The 25,243-nt window shown below is 41.2% G+C and overlaps 1 protein-coding gene across 1 annotated transcript in view; it reads left to right on the top strand.

The window, feature by feature from the left end:
• Positions 1-25,243, top strand: part of DOCK2 (dedicator of cytokinesis 2) — a 966,148-nt gene that overhangs the window by 331,711 nt on the left and 609,194 nt on the right. The window contains exon 23 of the mRNA XM_088465050.1: positions 11,937-12,045. Coding sequence (XP_088321176.1) covers positions 11,937-12,045 — 109 coding nt within the window. The remainder of the gene's footprint in view (positions 1-11,936; positions 12,046-25,243) is intronic.

Here is a 25,243-nt window from a genome sequence, read left to right as displayed (position 1 = left end):
CCAGGGCTTGCGGTTGAAAACCTCAACCGCAGGCTCCGGCTCGCAGTTTCGATGGTCGCGATGGTCAAGACCATCGCGGCCATCAAACTGCACACTCGTATAGGCTGTGGGTGGTGACCCACAGCTATACGAGCGTCCAGGAGGATGCTCCATTTTCATGGAGGGCGGCCCTCATTCAGAGCGTGCGCTCTGCTCAGAGCGTACGGCTCTGAATGAGGGCCATGGTCTATAATTTTTGAGCGAATACTTGCGAAACTATGTTTGGCTAAAGCACAGTGTCTCGCCACTGGTTGATCGTTATTTCCAGTGGCTAAAGCTGCACGTATGGCTGAACGATGGTTCGCCATACGTTCCTTAAATTGAGACTGCATTTTACCTACATAATATAACCCGCAAGGGCATATTAGTAAGTAAATTACGTATCTGGTAGTACAAGTAAGGGAATAATTGATAGTGTACTTTTTCCCAGAATGGGGGTGATTGAAAGAATCCTCTACTAGCATCGAACTACAGGTTAGACACCCCAAACATCTAAAGCATCCCGGTTTTTGTGTTAAGAAATGTAGCTGTGTATTAAGTTTTTTTTAAAAGGGGCTATATCATATTTTACCAATTGGTCTTTTAAATTACGTCCCTCTTATAACTTGGCATAATTTTTGTATTCATTAATAAAGGGAGCTCAGCATCAGTATTAATAAGAGGCCAATATTGTTTGGCCTTTTTGGTCAATGTATCACTTTTCATGGTATATGTATTGACCCATGGTATTATTGAAGATGGTAAATCTTTTTTCGTACTAGGTTTTAAGGTATCTATCCTAGGAATTGATAACACTTTGTGTTTAACTGCATCTAGGTTATATTTATTATAACCTCTATCAATGAATTTATTTCCCATTTGGTCCAGACCTTGATTAATTTGTTTTTCTTCACTAGTTATGCGTTTAACACGTAATAATTGGGACTATGGTAATCCTCTACATGTTGCTAGGGGATGGAGGCTGTAATTGTGTAATATGGTGTTTCTATCAGTTGGTTTAATGTAGATTGAGGTTTGTAGCTCACCTTCATTTAATGTAATATTAACATCCAAAAAATGGATTTGTGATGCATTAATTACATATGTTAATTGTGCAGGGTGCCCTGATGCATTGTGATTATCTAATAATGTTTTAAGTGCTGTCTCACTACCTGTCCATATAATTAATAAGTCATCTATATAACGTAAATATGTCAAAAGATGACTTTGTACAGAGGCGACCGGTGGTAATAGTTCCTGTTCCACCATATACATATAAGTATTAGCAAAGGAAGGGGCCACATTCAACCCCATCGCTATGCCAGATTTTTGTAAAAAGAAACGATTGTCATATACAAAATAGTTTCTAGTTAGCACTAATTCCAGTAACTGCACAAAAAACTGTTTCGGTGGCCCACAATATATTGGAGTATCTGTAATTAGCAATTCAACTACCTTCATCCCATCTTTATGGGGAATACAGGTGTATAGGCTATTTTTATCAGCACTACATAATAAACTATTTTGCGGAAGATTTTTCAATGATTGTAATTTATTAATGAGAGTTGTGGTGCCTTTCAAATATGAAGGAATTACCTGTACACATGGATTAAGAAAGCTATCCATTTTTTGGATGTTAATATTACATTAATTGAAGGTGAGCTACAAACCTCAATCTACATTAAACCAACTGATAGAAACACCATATTACGCAATGACAGCTTCCATCCCTTATCAACACGTAGAGGATTACCATATTCCCAATTATTACGTGTTAAACGTATAACTAGTGAAGAAAAGCAAATTAATCAAGATCTGGACCAAATGGTCAATAAATTCATTGATAGAGGTTATAATAAATATACACTAGATGCAGTTAAACACAAAGTGTTATCAATTCCTAGGATAGATACCTTAAACCTAGTACGAAAAAAGATTTACCATCTTCAGTAATACCATGGGTCAATACATATACCATGAAAAGTGATACATTGACCAAACAATATTGGCCTCTTATTAATACTGCTGCTGAGCTCCCTTTATTAATGAATACAAAAATTATACCACGTTATAAGAGGGTACCTAATATAAAAGACCAATTGGTAAAATATGATATAGCCCCTTTAAAAAAGAAATGTAATACACAGCTACATTTCTTAACACAAAAACCAGGATGCTTTAGGTGTTTGGGGTGTCTAACCTGTAGTTCGATGCTAGTAGAGGATTCTTTCAATCGCCCCCATTCTGGGAAAAAGTACACTATCAATTATTCTCTTACTTGTACTACCACATACGTAATTTACTTACTAATATGCCCTTGCGGGTTATATTATGGAAATGAAAACTGAGCAAAAAGATTTTTCCTTATGTCAGAGTTCCTCGAAGTCCGCCATTACAGTCCAGGTTTTTGTATACCCATGCTTGAGCACAGGTTAATGAATTAGTACCTCAGCCAATTTTATTTTGTCGTAATTTGATTTAACAATCAATCAATTTGATTTAACAATCTGGACTCGAGCATGGATATCCTTAAAACCTGGACAATAATGTTGGGGTTTGGGAAGCTCTGCCTTACTGTATGTTATTTGAATCTCTTTGTATTTGATGCACATGGCTAGGCCGATTACAAATGTGCTGAGCCAGTCTTTGACATAGGCCTTTGTCTAAGGTTTTTTTCTGCCTAGCAAAAATGTAAATGAAAATAACTAGATGTGGGATTACTTATTCAGACTCAGTGGTGTAACTATGGGGGGTCGTCTGGGGCTCGTGCCCTGGGCGCCATCGGTTCAGGTCCGTGGTTTGTTTCAGTGAGTGTAGTGTGGACTGCAGAGAGTGCGGGCCACACTACAGAGTAAAACAAACACACCGCCGGCGGCGTTGGGTAATACACTTGTACTACCCAGTGGCGGTGTGTTTGTTTTAGCAGTCAATGAGAGTCAGACAGACTCCGCCTTCCGGCTCCCGCAGAGGGTGAAGGGAGAGATTTCCATAGTGCCGAGCGGGAGGATGGAGGAGCAGACAGCGGCCGGCGCATGATCGGGATTCTGGAAAGTATTGTGATTTGTTTCGTGTGTGGCTGCAGGGGGCGGTGATGCAATTCGTGCTGAATCGCGTAATTTTGGCCTCGCCCAATGCTTCACAATGCCTGTATTATCGGCATTGTGTAGCGGTCCCCAAATGACGCGATCGCATGACCCCATCCCCGTCACGCTCACAAATGGCATTCATCCGCCCGTCCATGCCCTCTTTTGCTGGCCACGCCCTCCCTGCCCTGCTGATCTGGCTGCCCCCTCTCGGATGGAGCAGCCAGAAAGTCGGCAGCTATGTGCTAGAATGAACACTATAATAAGCCAAATGTAAGAGCTCCACAATTTGCCGGAGCTGGCAAAATGGCCACTAAATTTAAAACAACAATTTGTTAAAAGGCAAAACCAGGTTGGTTTTACCTTTAAACAAAATGCGCTTTCAATCTAGTGACTATCTCACCAGAATCGCGCCGGCTCCCGCAAATTTGCGGGGCTCTTACAGTACATTTGGCCCATAGATTGCAATGTAGTCAAATGTTCTACAATCTACATTGTTTTGTTATAATCAAAGCACTAATGGGACACAACAAGCCATTCCTCTAAGTAACTATACTACATAACAGTTAATGTATTTAATGCTATTATGAACATTGCTTAATTAGTTATCATTTCAAATAATGCGTGTCTTTGGGCAGTCATCTGCAATTTAAAATTCTTCCTAGGCATTAATTTATGTTCAGCCTTTTAGTTTCAGGTCACAATAATGTAACAAAAATCTAATTGTTTTATGTTAAATTAGATTAGATTGCACATCCAATAAATTATGTATGAGCATCATTAATAATAAGCAGTTTTACTGCATATAAACCTGTTTCTTAATTTCTGTTGACCCATTTATAACTATGTACCTTACCTAGGTTGGTGATATTATCGTGTTTCAGATGTACAGTACCTTTATATACCTCTTTCATGACAAATGATGTAACTTTGTGGTTCCCAAACTTTCTCGGCTGGCACCCTTGTTGTCTCTGAATTTTTTCATGGCACCCCTGGGCCAAAGGGTAGATTCAGTTAGTGTTTAGGTTCCATTGGAACTTCTCATGCTAATTTGACACTAGCAAAAACAAGCAAGGTTCTCATAACCTCTTATGTGTAGTCTTATGCCCACATTTCAGCCTCTGTGTAGTCATTGCTATGTGCAACAACTCAACTTCTATAAAGCCAGCACTAAAGTAAATATACCACTTGGAGGGGTTTAAATAGCATAATTTGGCCAATAAAAAAATGTTAGTTTTCAAGTGAATCTTTATAAGAATAATGAGTTAAATGATATGGGACAGGTATGTGGAGGTGTAAATGATGTGGGATAGGTATGTGGAGGTGTAAATTATATGGGACAGGTATGTGGAGGTGTAAATGATGTGGGATAGGTATGTGGAGGTGTAAATGATGTGGGATAGGTATGTGGAGGTGTAAATCATGTGGGACAGGTATGTGGAGGTGTAAATGATGAGGGATAGGTATGTAGAGGTGTAAACGATGTAGGGCAGATACAGTATGTGGAGGAGTAACTGGTGTTGGAAAAGGATGGGGAAGTGTAAATGATGTGGGACACGTAGGTGGAGGTGTGTCAGGTTTGGATTATTTTGTGAACCCAGAGTGGTTGTCGGAGAATAAACTTGAATGGGTTTGCAGTATTGAAATTCAGCAGGTTTAATAGGAGTATTATAATTCATGAAATGTGTTATGGATATATAAACTGGCAGAAATAAACAGGTCCAAGTGATGTGAGACTGAAAACAAATGTCTGGCAGGAAAACAAAGTTCAATTTGTGAGGCTGGAAACAGGTGTCAGGCAGAGAAAACAAAGTCCAGTTTGTGAGGCTGGAAATAGATGTCAGGCAGAGAAAACAAAGTCTAATGGAGGTGTGACTGAGGAACAGAGGTCTGAAGTACTGGAGTGGGTTCTGAGTCTGGAGAGCTGGAGGGTTCACAAACCATGGTGTGAGTAACGGAGTATAGCAGGGTAGATGCGAGTATCCGGGAACAGCCTGTGACAGAGGCAGGGCAGGAGACGGAGCACTGCAAATATCACACTGAGCTAAGGAGCACAAAGAACTGTCACACAGCTTGCACTGTGTATACATTGCACTGGCAACTAGAGGGCGTGCTGAACACCCTGAAGTACCATGGGGAAGTGCATGATAGGCTGCTGAGAGCAAACACAAGATGCTCCAACCTGATTGGCCCATTCAGATCACATGCCCAAAACCAAGATGGCGGCGCCCAGCAATTCCCAGCGTGGCAGCACTGCCAGTCTTACCTGTCACCACATGGCTTGTACCCCTCAGGCATCCACACACACCACGCGCCAACCTCCAGACACTAGTACCACCACCGGTAGAACCACACCAAAGCACCCGCACAGGCAGAGACCGCGACTCACCAGGTACAACAACTCTGGTCATGACAAGGTGTAAATGATGTGGGACAGGTATGTAGAGGTGTAAATGATGTGGGACAGATATGTGAAGGAGTAATTGTTGTTGGGCAGGAATGTGGAGGTGTAAATGATGTGGGACAGGTACGGTATGTGGAGCTGTAAATGATGTGGGACAGGTATGTAGAGGCATACATGATGTGGGACAGGTAAGTGGAGGAGTAATTGTTGTTGGACAGGGATGTGGAGGTGTAAATGGTGTGGGACATGTATGTGGAGGTGTAAATGATTTGGGACAGGTATGTGGAGGTATAAATTATGTAGGACAGGTATGTGGAGATGTAAATTACGTAGGACAGGTATGTGGAGGTGTAAATTATGTAGGACAGGTATGTGGAGTTGTAAATGATGAAGGACAGGTATGTGGAGGTGTAAATGATGTGGGACCGGGTATGTGGAGGTGTAAATGATGTGGGACAGGTATGTGGAGGTGTAAATTATGTAGGACAGGTATGTGGAGTTGTAAATGATGGACAGGTATGTGGAGGTGTAAATGATGTGGGACAGGTATGTGGAGGTGTAAATTATGTAGGACAGGTATGTGGAGATGTTGTATTGATGGGAAAGGGATTTTTGCAGATGATAGGTAAAAGTGTTTATTTAAACTTCTTACAAACCTGTATAAAAACACTAAAGAATCACTGTACAAGCATTTTAATGTACTCCAAAATGCTGGAAAGACTTTAATGTGCCGAAAAACACTTACTTGTTATCATTTACAACCATTTATAAAAAAGAGCAAAATCAGCCATTTGACACCGTTTAAAAACCTCCAGGACTTTCCTTATATGGGGGCCTATTCATCATGGGAGGCCGTGTGGCCTCAGATGATTAAATAATTATCTCGCTGCGAGGGATACTTTAGCATCCAACTTATCTCGCAGCGGGGGATAGATTACACCGGAGCAATTCATCATTGGAGCAGCTGTCTCCTCATTTAGTAACACAGCTACCGATGTAGCTGCGTTACTTACCTCCTCCCCGTCGTCCTGGCTACACATTCGTGACCCGAGGTCACGCATGTGCACAGCCGCTGGGGTGTCCGTGGGAAGGTGGCGGAAAGATCCGCTCTGATCCCTCTTCACATCCCCGGATCTCCATCCCATAGGAAGGAGCGGGGCTACGAGAGCAATTGCTGCCTGAAGCAAATTCCAAAAAACTTTTCGTTTTTGAAGTTTGCTGAATATCAGGGGGTCCTATCGGACCCCAGATGATGAATGGCCCAGTAACTATAATATGCGGAAACTAGAGTTTCTGCATGGTTACCGAGCCATTTATTGATGATGAATAGGCCCCTTGGTCCTGTTGTCTTAGTTGTCATTTATTTGGGTCCAGGATAGTTTCCCCACTTTTTCATGCACTTCTCCCAGGTCGCATTTTGTAGTAAAGTCATGCACCCTTGCCGCGAGACCCACAAATTACCATTTATAATTGGATCTCGCATTTCTCGGGTGTGCTCATTTGTCTGCAAGTTTTATGAAACAAACTCGCTTTTGTTCCTAATTGGATTGACCCCATATTGTCTAAAAATGTTTAAAAGTAAAATAAATGTTTAATGTCAGGTTGGATTATCACTTATATACTTGTGTATAAAATATGAATTCTATCCTCCACTCAAACCTTTCAAAGTTAGCATGAGTTTTTTTCCCTATAAACATCCTTAAGCATTTCATTTAACTTCACTGATGTATGTAGAAGTCCTTATTATTATAAATACTGCTGTATGTATGCAATTTTCCTTCATCTATCTCAGTATTTACACCTTTAGAACAAATCCCCTTAATATATCTATGGCTTCACATAGTAAAGGGTGTCCCCTTAATGGAATGTTCCCCTTACCTGAAGTTATGAACCCAAGCCTGCCTTGGCTCACACTGCTGGATAGTTAATTTAGGGCCTGATTCAGAGGTGGACGCTATTGCAATTCGCACGCAGACTGAGCGATTGCTTACCATTATGCATGAGTATGCATCACAGTGCACGTGCGTGAAGGCAGCTGTGCGATCCCGCAGAGATCGCTGCGTTAGTCTGCAGACCACGGAGGCCCATTGTAGATTGATTGACAGGAAGTGACCATTTGGGGGTGTTGTGGAGGGGGGGTTAAGGAAACACAGGCGTGCCTGGGCGTTTGAACGCTGTTTCATGGACGTGCATAAATTAGCCACTGCATGTGCATACGCAGCCCTGCGTGGCAGAAGAGCTCCCTAGGCTGCTGCAGGTCAGACCTCCATCGACTGTCTCAGTGTTTAACTCAATCTCTTCTTCTCCAATCTCTGCACACTAGATTACTTTTCCAACTCTCCCTTTCTACACTCCAACCACCGCCTCCTCTCACCCTTTTACCCCTCTCTTCACCCAAATCCTTTACCAAACATAATCTCGGCATCCTCAGCTCTGCAGTCTTCTCCTCAATTGAAACACTCCACTCACCAATAACCACCCTGGCATGCTCCAATGAGATGGTCTCACTTTACAACCATACCTTCAGCTCTGCAACATACCTTGGCATTTCAAGAAGAACCATTTCGAGCAAAAGTGTGCTTATACCACTGATAAACAATGAAGGAAATTCCACTCCCTCGTTGACTTTCTCCTCTTCAAGTTCATATTCTCCTCATTCAACTCCACCCTCTTCCTTGCCAAACAGTCATTCAGTTCTCTCATCTCGTCCCAATCCCTCAACCCTGCTGCCTCTTTGCCACCTTCAGCTCCCTTCTCTGCACACCTCCCGCACTCCTCCCTTTCTGCCATCCACTTTACCACATTTTTCTCTCCCATATTAAAAACCTTGTAACAACCTGAGGGTATATTTACTAAAGGTCAATTTTGAATTGATTTTAACTCGATCTAAATCAATTTTGTGTTTTTGAGGCTAAATCATACATTTACTAACACTTAAAAAAACAAATTAATACAATGTCTGTTAGTAAATGTGTAATCTAGCCCCAGAAACACATCGATCTAATCACTGGTCTTAATTAGAAAGAACCATTAAGATCAGTTCATTAATTTAGCCCAGTTTATTGTCACTGAAAGACAGATGTAGAAAAACTGAAGCTAAACAAGATCACTTGATTTGATTGAAATGGGTCATGTTGACAAGTCTTGAATTACATTTGTAGCATTTGTTCATATTTTTCAATGTACAATATATTTCAGTCCATTTTTTTGCAGAACATCAGCAAAACAATGTGTCTGCTACAGCTGAGCGGATTCCAGACAGGAGTTGGTCCTCTGTAAGACAGCAATTTAGATGGAAAGCTGAAATACTGTAAATTGTGGTCACAAAGAAAATAGGCCAACATAAATCTATATCTCAACATTTGTTGCTCATGGAGAATCTATATTAAAGTCACACAGTTCACAAAGTTATTTAATTTGTATATAAAGTCAATCTTGAAGCATATGCTCCTTATACCTACATAAATACTGTTGTTTAATCTTTTCATGTAGTATGGAATGCTAGCTGTAAAGCCTGACCTTGCCTGGCTTTTTATTTTTCTCTGTCTTTACACACACACATACACACATACACACACACACACACACACTCTCCCAGATACTTTCTGCCCCCCTGTCCCACTCTCTCTCTCACCCCTTAACATTATCTCTTTATCTCACTCCTCTCCCCACTATATTTACCTGTCTTACTTGCCCCACCTTTTTCCGAACCTCTCCTTCTCGATCCCTTACTGTCTCTCTCTATCACCGAACAACTCACTCTCTCCCTTGCATTTCTGACACTGGTGGGAGGCGTTAGAGTTTATACTAACTGTCATTACATTTCAACGTGATGACAATTTTTTATCATCAGTTGACTTTATTATATAGACATAACATTAACAACATTTAACACAGCGGCTCACCTACAGAGGCTCATCCATCAACAACGTATACACTGTACAAAGCAAATATATGTATAAAGGGGTTAAGGGTGGTGAATAATTTGACTGTTAGATATTCTCTGCAATTCAGCTTGCCCCATCCTTAAAATAATGTTCTTGTTTCATAGCACATATTGATTAGTTTTCAGGAATAGTGGCATGAATGTTTAATGTTATGTGCTGCATGGCAAAGGCCATAACAAAAGGAAAGGAAAGTAAAAATCGAATATACACAGCCCAGATTATTCTGCTGATAGCATCAGGATTCAGAAGTATATACACCAGGCAGAAAGTCAGGCAAGGAGAATGCTTTTTATATTTGTTTTACTTGTTTTTGTAATGTAAATGACGAGTTTGGACTGATTAATTTAACATTGAGGTAACACATTGAGAGCAGAGAGAGCTTAGACCTAAGAAAAGAAAAGAAAATACATATATTTCTTCTGCTTCACTATATGTAGTCGCTGCCAAGCTTTCTGGCAGACTGGAGAGATTTATGAGCACTGAAAGTGTAGTTTTACAATACAGCGCTAACAGCCGTCCTGACTTTGCTTTTAGAATTATAGCTGTCATATCACTTCCGGCAAATGGTTTGTAGTGTCTTTCTGAATCTGTATTCATAACATGTAGTACACATCTAGCCAACACTTCAATTACTGAGCTGGGATGCTTTTGCTATGATTAGAGCCAATTTTGTTGAATAGTTTTATTTAGTTGTACTACTGTATGCTTAGTGATATGACAAGGACTACTGTATGGTTAGTGATATGACAAGGACTACTGTATGCTTAGTGATATGACAAGGACTACTGTATGGTTAGTGATATGACAAGGACTACTGTATGCTTAGTGATATGACAAGGACCCCTTACCTCTACTAAAACTAATGAGACAAGCGGACATCAGGAAACCAGTCCTTGTATTATTAAAGCTCTGCACCAAGTAGTGACTGTAAGTCTGAGTTTTCACTTTCAGATTTCCTGGTCTCTACTTGTTGCTATGGGCAACTTCTCCACTGGTCTACTTCTCCACTCTTCTCACTGCTTAATACATAGACCCCTAGGTGTGTGAGGATGAAACTGACACTGACTCCAATGTGTTGAGATTTCATGTACTTTAAGCCAAACTCCATGGTAAAACAAGATATAAAACATCCAGAATTACTTTGTGCCTGCTGTTAAATATTCTTATTTATTATTGGATACTCAAACAAAATAATGATGTAAATAGAATTAACTAAGGTATATAAATCTAATCATGCTCATTACAGAATTATTTTAAAAGCAGTTATATGTGATCGCTCCGCACATTTTAGGCAAGTAGGGAAATTTTACCAGCAGCCAAAAAAGGGAGTAAAAAATACAATTTATATTTACCTTCAAACATTAATTTCTTCAGGAGTCTTGATGACACTTTCACTAGGCATTATCTGTGGACTTGTCTTCAGTCTCAAAGCACCATGGGATTCCCAACGTTTCCATTGAAAGGAATGTCTTTGACCTCCTTCTGAAATTAATTAGATCTGTCCTTTTAAATAGGCATTGACAGTGGTTACTAAGTAAATCACATATATTTTCAACTAGTCAATATTATTGACAGAATATTAAGTTATATAAATTCTACTAATTATGATTGACTCCATTCAAATTTGTGTTAACACCACCCTCCAGACTCACTTGTATAATAATATTAACATACTGTAAATAAAACAAACTGTTGTTGGTGTTATTGTTTTAATGTCCCTCCTATATACTCTTTAAGCGCCCAGCCTACTTCACATCATGTTGTCTCTGGGGTCCTGAAAAATATTTACAAATAGTATAGGATCTTATGGCACTACATGTGCCAGCATGCACTGAGCCCATGAACATTATTCAATGCTGGCGCCTGATGAACTACAAGTGCAAGCATGAACGTGGCCACAAGTGCATTCTGGCACTTGTAGTCCTGATCCTGAATATAGTAACATTTGACCAATTCCTAATAGTAGTGTAGAAACAGCAGATTGCCATGCAGTTTACTAACAATTGATGAATTGGATAGATTGTATCCCAGCAAGTCTCCTAATAACAAATGTGGTTTGAGATAACCCATTTTTTCCTGTAATTTTTTGCTTGCATTTACCTTTAGTAACTTACTCACCTTCAGTTTCCGGTAGACTCCTGAATTTGGGTCAGCTCTTCCAAGGTCCTGAAGAAATAGACAGCCCTCTCTTATCCTGAACAGTTCTCTTGCTGTAAATGGCATCATCAAAGCCCTCCACTCTCCCACGAATTCCCAATGTTTGCCTCTTTAACGTTGACCACTGTGTGGCTACGAGAATAAACCTTTTAATGTCTGTAATGCAATTTAGCACCAATCATGCCTTTTCTCACCAATCATTCAAATTTGCCAATGCCTTGTGTCTTGTTTTGGCCACGAGTTACAAAACACAACAGTAGGACAATTGCTAGTATTGGTGATATTGTCCAGAATTTATTCACTGACATTACATATCATTTCCAACAGGCTCTATGAAGGCAAAGAACAGACTGAATTTGAGGAGTCTATGCGAAAACTTTTTGAATCCATAAATAAACTAATGAAGAGCGAACACAAGACTACAATCCTACTGCAGGTTTGATATATTTTCTTATTTTGATGGGAAAATAAGCGTTGAACATAGAAAAAATGAAAACAAAATTTGTTAATTTTTTTTTCAGTCCTTCTGAACATTGTCGTTAATCTTTTAGCCAAATGTTATTCTATAGCAATGTCAGAAAGTAAAGTAAGGGTACGACAGGTTACAAATTTCTTCTTCTTGTTGTAAGTGATGGCAAACAGGTTGTAGGGGTCCGGTTGCCACCTTGGTCAGCGGGCTAGCTAGGTTTTGAAGTTAGGGCAGCAAAGGTTAAATTTTTCACCAACTAGCAATATGTGCCTCTGACTATTGTGTGTATTCACACAATCGCTTCAACGCTGTGTAGTCTGATGTGAACAAAGGCCCTGATTCAGAGCCGGACGCTCTGACAGAGCGCTCGCTCTGAATCAGAGAGTCTTTTTTTTATGGAGCGGCCTCCTGGCCGCTCGCATTGCTGTGGGTTGCCACCCACAGCTAATGCGAGAGGCCATGATGATGGTCGCGATGGTCAAGTGGTAGGGTCTCGTGGCCGCAAGCCCCAGAGAGCTTTCGGCTCAAACAGAGCTGAAAGCTCTCCCACTGACATCACTTGTGATGTCAGTGGGGCCGCCCCCAGACGGTAGGTGTTCTCATGGGAACACCTCCATCTGGGCAGCCACCCCCCCAGCCCGCCCACCAAAGGGGGCGTGCTGTCACTCAACATCGACAGCATGCCCCCTTTGATGCGAGACCCGAGCGACGGTTTGCACGTCGCTATCCGGGTCTCGCGCATGTGCACGACAGAGACGGCTCCGTTGTGCGCATGCGCTGTGGGCCACCATAGACCCAGTTGCGAGCGCTCAGCTCTTGCGACCGGGTCTGAATCAGGCCCAAAGACCACTGACTAGCCAGCCAGAGAATGTAGATCTCAGATTCCCCTTCACACGTTTAATAATTCAATACTAACCAATTTTTTACTATATAACTCAGGGGGTCATTCAGACCCGCTCACGAGCGCAGGACGTTCGCAAGCGGGTTGATGGTGCCCTACAGCGCATGCGCACGACGGAGGGAGCTCCGTCGTGCGCATGCGCGAGACCCGGCTAGTGACAGGATAGCCGTCGCTCTGGGTCTCGCACCAAAGGGGGCTTGCTGTCGATGTTGATTGACAGCATGCCCCCTTTGGTGGGCGTGCCGGGGGCGTGGCTGCCGGCCCCACTGACATCAGTAGTGATGTCAGTGGGAGTGATTTTGGCTCTGATAGAGCCAAAATCACTCCAGGGCTTGCGGCAGCGAGACCCTACCGCAGGGTCTCCGTCGCAAGCCCGATGGTTGCGATGGTCTTGACCATCGCGACCATCATCATGGACGCTCGCTATAGCTGTGGGTGGTCACCCACAGCTATGCGAGCGTCCAGGAGGCCGCTCCATTTTCATGTAGGAGGGCCCTGATTCAGAGCGAGCGCTCTGGTCAGAGCGTCCGGCTCTGAATCAGGCCCTCAGTTAGCAATACATCCATCTTTTGTTCATTATTAAGCTATTTATATAGCGCACACATATTACACAGAGAATATTTAGTCATCCACATGAATTTCTGCTCCAGTGGAGCTTGCAGTTCTATAGGTTAAACCAATTAACTTACCAGTATGTTTTTGGATTGTGGGATGAAATTGGAGTACCTGGAGGAAACCCATGCAAGCACTGGAAGAACATACAAACACCAAACAGAGAGAGCGTTAAGGGCATATGTAATAAGGTGTGAGTTGGTGCAAATTCATATCAGTGTTACCATATTTTTAAAGCAACATTCGTTTTAAAGGTAAAATTAGCTTGGTTTTGCCTTTACAATAATTGCCACTTTAAAAATACGGGAACACTCACATGAATTCCCGTAGTGGCACCAGCTCACACCCTATTACATAAGTCCCTTGGTGGGAATTTAAACTAAGGGCCTGATTCAGAGGTGCTCGCATATAGTGAGCGCTCGCTCTGAATCAGTCGCAGCCTGGTTTTTTCTTTTGGGACGGCCTCCAGGCTGCTCGCTAAGCTGTGGGTGACCACCCACAGCTTTAGCGGGCGGCCAGGTGATGGTCGCGATGGTAGCGGCCATCGCGACCCTCAGGCTTGCGACGAGACCCTTGTGGTAGGGTCTCGTCCACCGCAAGTCCCAGTGATCTCCCTGCTCTAATAGAACAGGAAGTTCACTACTGACATCACGTGTGATGTCAGTAGGGCCACCCCCAAACGGCAGGTGTTCCTTCGGGAACGCTTCCATTTGGCCAGCCACCCCCCCGACCCGCCTACAAAATGGGGCGAGCAGTTGATCAGCATCGACAGCTGCCCCGTTTTGCTGCGAGCCCGAGCGAGAAAAGTTCTCACTCGCTCTGGGGCTCGCACACGCGCCATGCGCACACCGCGCGTGCGCACTGCCCGGCCATCGACACGCTTGCAAGCGCTATGCGCTCGCAAGCGGGTCTGAATCAGGCCCTAAGATCTCTGTGCTGTGAGGCAGCAAGCTAACCATTGTGCCACCGTGCTGCCCTGTTTTGTTCTAATTATTATGTGCTAAGGGATAAGCAGGCAGCTGTCATGAAAGATACTCCTATACTAACTTCCCAAGTACATGTAGCAGTCATTTTATTAACCACACTGTATGCTTACAGCCACTCACCTAGGTCTGTCCTTTTTTGTCATTATACGTATTCTCAATTAGGGACCTATTTTAATATTTGTATGGTATATATGGAAAAGAACTGGCACTTTTTTGGTTTTGCTTTTTATTTTACATTAAATAATAATTAAAAAATTATACTGATCAATAATAAGTTGTTAAATAAAAATGTACTTGTAGAGTAAATAAATCTGAATGGAAACTTTTTCTTTTTTTTTTTATTCACACTTAATTGAAAGCTATTACTAGGGATGTGCGTCGACCCCGTGTTTTGGTTTTGGATCTGTATCTCGTTTGTGTTTTGGATCTGGATTTAGTTTTGCAAAAACTGCCCTTGCGTGTTTTGGTTTGGATCTGTTTTTTTTTTCAAAAATTGATAAAAACTGCTAAAATCACATGATTTGGGCTTTTTTTGTTCCTACAGTATTATTAAACTTAACAACATTAATTTACACTCGTTTCCAATCAATTTTAACCACCTCACAGCTCACAATATTTTTTTCTTCCAGTGTAGGCCCAAAATTTGCACCAAGCTAGCTGGCTGACTAAGCTAAGTGGCAACAGTGAGTGGCACAAATACGTGGCAGTTCAACTTCCAGCACCTACTGTAAGGAAACATATGTTTTCATTAATCAAGAGGCCTGAGGGAGATAGAGTGTGTATGTTGTTGAAGGCAGGGAAATGAAGGGTTGATTGGCAGTAAGTTTTATTTAATTTTTTGATTCCAAAGCAAATTTATTAGAGGATAGCATGGGTGAACATTATATGACCCATGTTTTGCCCACAAAATCAAATTGGCAGGAGATGCTGTATGTGACCATAAACATTTCTGAACATTTTCCGCATTCAGCAACTGCATGTCAAAGATTGCAGCAGCTGTGGTAGTTCAACTTCCAACATGTCACATCTAGGATAGAGAATGGCACTGGAGTAGCAGACCGCATGGCAGTTAATAAACTATAAAATTAAAAATGTCAGGCAGCAATGCCCCAGACAACACATGATGCAAAGAAAAGATGGAATTGTCCTTGGGCCCTTCCACCCACCCTTACGTTGTATATATTAAACAAGACATTCGCAGTTTAACAAACCAATCACTTCAGGGACTGCCAATTGTGGGTGAAGTGATTGTTTGTTTGGGCCCCACAAAAAAGCTACCAACGGGCAGCTGACATTGCTGGCAATTATCTTTCCATGCACAAATTGGCTTTACAGAGGCAAGATGTTGTTGCCATCATCTGATTCCTCACCCTCATCAGTGTGTACATTATCTTCACACAATATTAATTTGCCCCGCTGGAATCCACCATTACAGCCTCATGTGTCGCTGTAATCTTTGGACATAATTGTCGGTAAAGGTCTTCCTCGTGGAATTTGTAGTTCATTTTGATGAATATCATCTTTTCCACATTTTGAGGAAGTAGCCCCCTACGCCGATCACTGACAAGTTTACCGGCTTTGCTGAAAACTCTTTCTGAGTACACACTGGAGGGTGGGCAGCTCAAGTAAAGTAAAGTCAGTTTGTACAAGGGCCTTCAATTTGTGTTTGTTTCATGCCAGTAGTCAAATGGACTGTCTGACATGCCTTTCTGACTGCTATAATTAAAATAGTCCTCAACCATTCTTTGAATGGTGACTGTATCAGATGGAGTCACGGTCGAGGTTTCATTAATGGTAGGCAATTCTTTTAGACCCAACCAGATGTCAAAACTTGACTCATCTGCATCACCAGTGGGTCTTTTAGGAAAGTTTAGTTTTTAACTGGCAGCCACACTTACTGGAGAAACTGAAGGAGGATCCATCACTGCATCACGTGCCGCTTGTGATGACAATTTACTTACCAACAGCTCTTTGCATCTCTTCAGATCTGTGACCATTAGGGAGAAAAACACAACATATGAATTAAACCTAGACTCGAGCAAGGTCACCAAAATGTATTGCTCTGATTGGAAGATCCTGACAACCCTTGGATTCTGGCAAAGCGAATAAAGGACTTGATCTAAAAGTCTGACATACTTAGCGGAATATCTTCGTTTCAGCTCCTCCTTTTCAAACAATCTAATGAGGGTAATTACCTGACTCAAGCTGGCAGTGTCTGAACTCACTTCACAGGTGGCTACTTCAAAGGGTTTCAGCACTCTGCACAACACAGAAAGTATTTTCAACTGAGCTTGAGTAAGGTACATTCCCCCCCTCTTCCTATGTCATACTTCGTTGTGTAGCTTTGGATGGCTTTTTGCTGTTCCTCCATCCTTTAAAGCATATAAAGGGTGGAGTTCCAAATCGTAACTACCTCTTGCTTCAGCTGGTGACAGGGCAAATTCAACATTTCTTGCAGGTACTGCAATCTTCTACATGCACACAATAAACAAAAGGTTACGCTAGAAATGTTAGAACATAAAAATTATAAAAACAAGGTATAGCAATCGTCTAGATATAAAAAATATACAATTTATTCATATACATAAATGATTGTGCCAAAGAATAAAAAAATACAGAAAATTAATTTCTGTTCAGTAGAAAGGACACTGATCTCACCCACAACTTTTAGTCCATACTTTACTTGAGTATGCACAACTCCTGAAGGAAAAACACTTAGGATGCCAAAATAAACAGCATAGGACAGTCCGCTGTATGTAGCTGGTAATAATCACCAATAGAGGGCTGTCCCTTTTAGATGTTGATCATCCGGTAATAGTCTGGGTCATCAAAAGATATGGTGTGCATATGTGGTAATGTCCCAAATTGTAGTATGCAGGCTTACTCCCAGTGTGCTGGTCCTTTAAGGCTCCATATGATTAGGATTGTGCAATAGTCCTTTAAGGTTCCTCCAATATGTAGTATAGAAAAGTTGGGGTGATGATCCTTGGTGAGCCCTGATGCGTTTCCCTGCCCCAAAGTGCAGCTTTTTCAAAGGTATGCCCCATATGTCCTTTGAAAGGGTTTTTATACCCATCTTAAAATGGCTACTAATTAGCACCTGATGGAAATTGTGTATCCAGATTTGCTATACCAAGGCAATATACCTAAATAAACCTACTCACATTTATTACTAAACATTATTTAAAACATTATTTAAAATAATAGGAGGCAGACCTATTCAGAAATTACCACCTTCTTATTTAAACAAAGAAACTATCAATAATTCAGTGTTTGGTCACATGACCTATCATTAAAATCAGTACTGTAACTATACTTTACAAACAGCAGATCCTCACTGTATAGTATGTTTCCATCTAAGATGAAGATATAGACACCATAAGACAGATTGTCTATAGATTGAGTTCATTTTGAACAACCTTTTTGTACTTGTGATGTATTCCAGGTCAACCAATTTTAGGCCCCTTGGATCACCATTATGGTGATCCAAAAAATGCTTAGATACGCTATGTGTTTGAACTAGGGATGTGCAGGCTCGGATAGGTTCGAGTTTGCACGTGGAGTTCGGATTTTTCCCTCCAAAAAAACGGAACTCAGAAAGAGGCAAAACGTCATCTTGCATGGACGAACATCATCATTCCTGGACAAAAGTCCAGGAATGATAATGTTCGTCCATGAAAGATGACGTTTTCAATGGTTTAAGGTAGCTGGGTAGCGAAAGATGGAGATTGGCTTAGGAGGGATATTGTCGCAAAGTAAACGATCCTGTCTTAGTATAATTCTTTTGTATTATACTTTTAATTTCACAATGTTTGCTGTTATAGGTAGATACTGTATACGTTACTTCTCCACTGAAATCATTATTCTTCACGATTGATTTTACATCTTTCCTCTGGATAAGTAGATCATCCCTTTTGGTGGTTCTCACCTCATTAAGAGCTTTATTTGTAACAAACTCTTTGCAACCATGTTGTCTAAATGACTTTACCATCTCCCCTGCTTGTTTCTCAAAAGACTCAATGTTGAGCAATTTCTCCTTAATCAGAGTAGTTGCCCTTTGGGGATGTTCTTTTTCCAAAGTAGGTAGTGGGCACTGCCATAATGCAAATAGGCATTGCTTCTGTATGTGATCAAGAGTTTCATCAATTGTAATAGTACTTATATAATATACACTACCATTCAAAAGTTTGGGGTCACCCAGACAATTTAGTTTTTTTGCAGGAAAACTGACTTTTATTTATCAAATGAGTTGCAAAATGAATAGAACATATAGTCAAGACATTGGCAAGGTAAGAAATAATGATTTTTATTTGAAATAATAATTTTGTCCTTCAAACTTTGCTTTTGTCAAAGAATGCTACTTTTGCTGAAATTACGGCATTGCAGACCTTTGGAATTCTAGCTGTTAATTTGTTGAGGTAATCTGAAGAAGTTTCACCCCAAGCTTCCTGAAGCACCTCCCACAAGTTGGATTGGCTTGATTGGCACTTCTTGCATACCAATCGGTAAAGCTGCTCCCGCAACAGCTCAATGGGGTTGAGATCTGGTAACTGCGCTGGCCACTCCATTATAGACAGAATACCAGCTACCTGCTTCTTCCCTAAATAGTTCTTGCATAATTTGGAGGTGTGCTTTGGGTCATTGTTCTGTTGGAGAGGAAATTGGTTCCAATCAAGCGCTGTCCACAGGGTATGGCATGGAGTTGCAAAATGGAGTGATAGCCTTCCTTATTCAAAATCACTTTTACCTTGTACAAATCTCCCACTTTACCAGCACCAAAGCAGCCCCAGACCATCACATTAACTCCACCATGCTTGACAGATGGCGTCAGGCGCTGTTCCAGCATCTTTTCACTTGTTCTGCATCTCACAAATGTTCTTCCGTGTGATCCAAACACCTCAAACTTCGATTTGAATGTACGAGCAAGCGCATTGTGGAATAGTGCACCTCTCGCCGGGCCGTGATTAGGCGCAGACGGCATTCGCAACATTGAAGCCTGTGCACCATCCATGCCGCAATGCACTCACGTCGCAGGATCGATGAGAGCGGCTATATCTGTATGTGACATTTTACATTATGAGCCGCCACAAAGGTGAAAAACTAAAATTAGTTTTGACCTGGCACAGTGCACACACAGGCATACTGTACATCCCAAATGCATAGGTCTGTAAGGAGAGACCTATAAGTGCCCGGTCCCGTCCCCCTCTCTGGATCTGCAGCGTGCCCCCCCCAGATGAAAGTGTGTGTGTGTGTATTTTTATATATAAATATATTTATATATAATTAATATTATTATTACATTTTATTTATAGGGCACCACAAGTGGTCCACAGCGCTGTACATACAGTAAATGGTACACAGAACATTACATTACAATACAATAACCAAAGTATAAATAGAACACAAGTAGCAATTAGCAACGCATTTCTCCATAGACAGTACAGCTCTGAAGGTGAAGGCTGTCATCGAAGTGCTAGAGAAGAAGGCTGTGAGACAGTGGGGAGGAGCTTACAATCTAGGGGAAAGGGGAGACAGACAGATTGCATGAAGCATGAGTGTGTAGAGGGGGGCCTGAATGCAGGAAGTAAGCAAGATAGAGATGGCCGAGGCAAGAGGGACAGAGACCTGGTAACATGGTTATGTGGTGGAAGGGTATGCTTTGATGAACAGGTGAGTTTTCAGTGCACGTGTATATATATATATATATATATATATATATATGTATAGGATATCACATCTACTTAAGGCACACATACACTCTTTCAGCTCCACAGTCTGTTGTATTCTTATGAAGCCTTGACAAAGGTTCCGGAGTGGAACCGAAACGTTGGCAACTATGGATTATGTGCATGCTAATAAAGCTTAAAGTATGTTTTTGACTTCAAAAGTCTGGCAAGTGCCTTTATCTCTACGAATAGTAGATGTGATATCCATTATCGGTGGGTTACCCACAGTTCAGGGGAAACTCTAAAGAAGCACCCCAGCAAATTGCAAGATATAAGGTGTGAGTGCTGGACCACAGATACCTATATATATATATATATATATATATATATATATATATGTGTGTGAGTGGGTATATATACATATATATATATATATATATATATGTGTGTGTATATATTTATATATATATATATATATATATATATATATATATATATATATATACGGTCAGGTGCATAAATATTGGGACATTGACAGAATTTTCATATTTTGGCCTCTATTCACCACCACAATGGCTTTGAAATGAAACAAACAAGATGTGCTTTAACTGCAGACTTTCAGATTTAATTTGAGGGTAATTACATCCAAATCAGGTGAACGGTGTAGGAATTCCAACTGTTTGTATATGTGCCTCCCACTTTTTAAGGGGCTAAAAGTAATGGGACTACTATATATATGTATCATACTAGCCGACCCTCCCGCATTGGCCGGGAGGCTCCCGAAAATTAGGTGGAGCTCTTGGCAACCAGCAAGAAAAGGCAAATCTCCAGGACTGCAGTCACACTGACACTGGTGGCCATGGTGTGTCTGACATTTTGCACCTGGCAGATGCAATGTCCGATGGCCAGGCCGATGGTCCACCTATAATGCGTCTTTGCAATGGCATCACTAGGGGGTGCGGGCAGTACCGGGCGACAACATCCTAGGGATGACACCAAAATAGCAGAGTCGGAGTCGTGACCGAAATGATAGAAATTAGGGGGCGTGGGCTGGCACACACAAAAGGGTCTGGAGGGGCGGTAGTGATGCCACCACTGTGTGTTTTTACTAGAGATGAGCGTGTCTGGTTCTCCGAGAACCAGACCCACCCGAACTTTGAGATCCAGACCGACATCAGAACGTGGCTCGAGGTTTCCTGCATGACTCGGATCTCAGTCGGGGTCTTGGCCTGAAGGCTTCTGCTGTGTTGCCCCTATAGGGGCTTAGGCTGCAGTATAAGGGGGGCTTCCTTCAGTGGGTGCTGCAGCTGCTGTGTCACTTGTCCTATCAATTAACTGTGGCTGCTACTGTGTTGTTGTCCTTTCCATCAGGCTAGGGCTGCGGTCCATAAATGGGTGCTGTGTTGTCCAGGGGGGTGTTCTGTCAATTAGGGGTGCTCTTCCCCAGTGTAAAAAAAAGAAAAGTACTTTTTTTGTGTGTGTGTGTGTGCGTTAGCAACTTAGCTGTGCTATTATTGTTTGGTGACACTGCTGGCCAGACCGCAGTTTATTGTCCACATATTGTGACACTATAAGTCCATAGTGCAGTGTATTACTCTTATTCAGAATAAATGGTAGCACAGTGTTTTTATAAAAAATCTTGTGACACTGTAAGTGGTAGCGCAGTCTAATATTCAACTTTTTACTTCTTTCCTCATTCGTGAATAAATTATTAGTTTACATGCCGACTACAAGACCACAACAAGGTGCCAAATAACATGCATTATATATAAAACATAATGACATCACTGTAAGTGGCAGCGCAGTGTGTTATTCTTTTCCTATTCAGAAATAATCTTGTGACACTGTAAGTGGCAGCGCAGTGTGTTATTCTTTTCGCATTCATAAAACATCTTGTGACACTAAGTGGTAGCACAGTGTGTTATTCTTATTCATAAATAATCTTGTGACATTAAGTGGCAGCACAGTGTGTTATTCTTTTTTTATTCATAAAAAAATCTTGTGACACTGTACGTGGCAGCGCAGTGTATTATTATTTTCTTATTTATAAATAATTTTTGACACTGTAAGTGGTAGCACAGTGTGTTATTCTCATTCATAAATAATCTTGTGACACTGTGTGGTATCACAGTGTGTTATTCTTATTCAAAAATAATCATGTGACACTAAATGGCAGCGCAGTGTGTTATTTTTTTCTTATTAATAAAAATTCTAGTGACACTGTAGGTCATTGATCCCACAGTGTAATAATTAAAGTTGGTACAAATTGATGTGTGTGCCTTACCCCAATTCATTCGTGTTTGTTGATATGGAGAATGATCAGTTGAGAGGAGAGCAGGAACCACATACTAGTGCTGGAGCTGCTGTCAGTGCCACCAGTCATGACAATACTAGTCCATCTACATCATCTACTAAAGCTGATACCCAAGGGCATACAGAGCTTAAGTCAGGGCATCTAAAATCAAGAACCAACCATTTACAGTGGCAAAGAAAAAAACATCAAAGGGAAAGTTAGCTGCAGAAAGACATAAAATTGGCAATATGCCTTTCACCACATGAAGTGGCAAGGAAAGGCTAAGGCCTTTATTTATGACCGGTGGTTCTGCCTCTTATGATGATGTAAGTACACGTAAACATGCTGACATAGAAATCGAGGAGGCTTCTGTCAAAGTGCACCAGGATGAGCAGGATATTTGTGTAGCAGATGCTAATGTGAGGATGTTGTTTGTGTAAATCAGGCACTAGTAGAAGAAACAGCAATTGCCCATGATAAGGGAAAGCCCATTGTTATGCCTGGGCACAAGACAAAAAAAATCCACTTCTTATGTGTGGAATTATTTCTACCCAAATCTGGACATCAATTGTCAAGTCATCTGTACCCTTTGTGTTTATTCATCTGCATCACCAGTGGGTCTTTTAGGAAAGTTTCATTTTTTTCTTGGCAGAAGCACTTTCTGGAGAAACTGAAGGAGAAGCCATCGCTGCATCACTTGCCACTTGAGCTGACAATTTGCTTACCAACAGCTCTTTGCATCTCTTCAGATCTGTGTCTGTTGGGAAGAAAGACACAACGTATGACTTAAACATTATATCTTAAATCTTGCGTTTGCTCTTTTCAGCTTGTCCACATATCTGTGGTTAAGTGGACAGTGGGTACAATGCCATTTTGGAGGCCACTAATTAAGTTTTTTTAATGTCCCTGTACAGGTTGGGAATTGCTTTTCTAGTGAAGTGGATCTTGATGGGATTTGGTAGCGAGGACCTCAATTAACTGTCTAAAACCCACTGCATTATTGGTGGATATTGGATGCACAGCTAATACCAGTATAGATGTTATGGCATCAGTGATCCGCTATGCAACTGGGTCACTGCTGTCATACTTGCTCCCCCTTGCAAAGGATTGTTTAACAGTCAATTGTTTTTTGAAGTAGAGATGTGCGGGTTTGGTTTTATTAGTTTCTTATCACCAAATTAGCACAAGTTTGGACTAGTTTGGATTTATCTTATTGGCTATCCAAAATACGTGAGAGCTGGGTAGCCAGTATGATGCCATTTATGAGAACCGAACATATCCAAGTAAAACCAAACCGAAGTCTTCCTGGTCCCCTTCTGGGATGAAAATCCACTCCCAGCAGCAGAAGGCATAGCGTTCAAGGATTCTTCTGATGCTAGGACTGATATGAATGATTTAAATATTTTTTGTAAATGCCTTCCCTCCTCCCCTCCCCTCCTCCCTCATAAATTTGCTTCGGAATCAAAATTTTTTATTAAATTTACTACTAATCAAATCTTCCTTCCCCTGCCTTCAACGACATACATACTCCAACTCCCTCAGGCCTCTTGAATAATAAAAACATTTGTTTCCTGATGTGCCATGTTGGAAGTTGAACTGCCACTGCTGCTGCAATCTTTGACAACATCTCCTACAGGACCCTTTAATTTAAAAAAAAAAATTCTGAACCACCAAGTTGAGTTTGTGGGCAAAACACGGAACATATTGTTCACCCATGCTCTCCTCTCCTCCCTCATAAATTTGCTTCGGAATCAAAAATGTTATTACATTTACAACCAATCAACCCTTCCTGTTCCTGCCTTCAACTACATACATATTCCAACTCCCTCAGGCCTCTTGATTAATGAAAACATATGTTTCCTTATGTGCTATGTTGGAAGTTGAACTGCCACGTGTTTGTGCCACCCACTGCTGCCGCTTAGCTTAGTTAGCCAGCTAGCTTGGTGCAAATTTTGGGCCTAAACTGGATGAAAAACAATTTTGTGAGCTGTGAGGAGGTCAAAATTTACTGGAAATGAGTGGAAATTAATGTTATTGAGGTTAATAATACTATAGTAACAAAAAAAAAATGATGTGATTTTAGCAGTTTTTATCAATTTTTGAATATAAAAAATACAGATCCAAAACCAAAACACGCAAGGTTAGTTTTGGCAAAACCAAATCCAGATCCAAAACACGAGGAGATACAGATCCAAAACCAAAACACGGGGGTCGGCGCCCTTCCCTAGTTTGTACACACATTGGCAGAATCACTCCACAGCTGGTGGGTGTCTCAGTAGGACGCCCAAGATCAATGGCATTACTATAAAGACACAGACGCTACTGCAACTGCATCCAACTCAGAGTCACCCCCAGTAGGGTCAAAGGTGCATACACATACATAAAATGTTACTTTTGAATCCCAGAATTAAACATCTTTGCTGTTTATGGTTCTTGGCATCCAGAAAAAAAAGTAAAGAAGGATAATTTTCTACTGAAAAAAAAAATGTTGTCAGTTGTTTTAGTTGTGTGCTGCATTAATAAAGGTCCACGAGGCATAACATAATTGAGGCATATCTAAATTGAGGCATAACTAAATTGAGGCATAACATAATTGAGGCATAACATAATCGAGCCATAACATAACCGAAGCATAACATTATTACGCAGGCATAACATTATTACCTAGGCATAACATAACGATGCATAACATAAAAGAGGCATAACA

The sequence above is a fragment of the Taudactylus pleione genome, unplaced genomic scaffold, assembly GCF_031769625.1.
Source record: "Taudactylus pleione unplaced genomic scaffold, aTauple2 ptg001827l, whole genome shotgun sequence".
Classification (NCBI taxonomy): Eukaryota; Metazoa; Chordata; class Amphibia; order Anura; family Myobatrachidae; genus Taudactylus; species Taudactylus pleione.
Note: the sequence above shows the minus strand (reverse complement) of the source record. Positions and strands in the feature narration are given on the sequence as shown.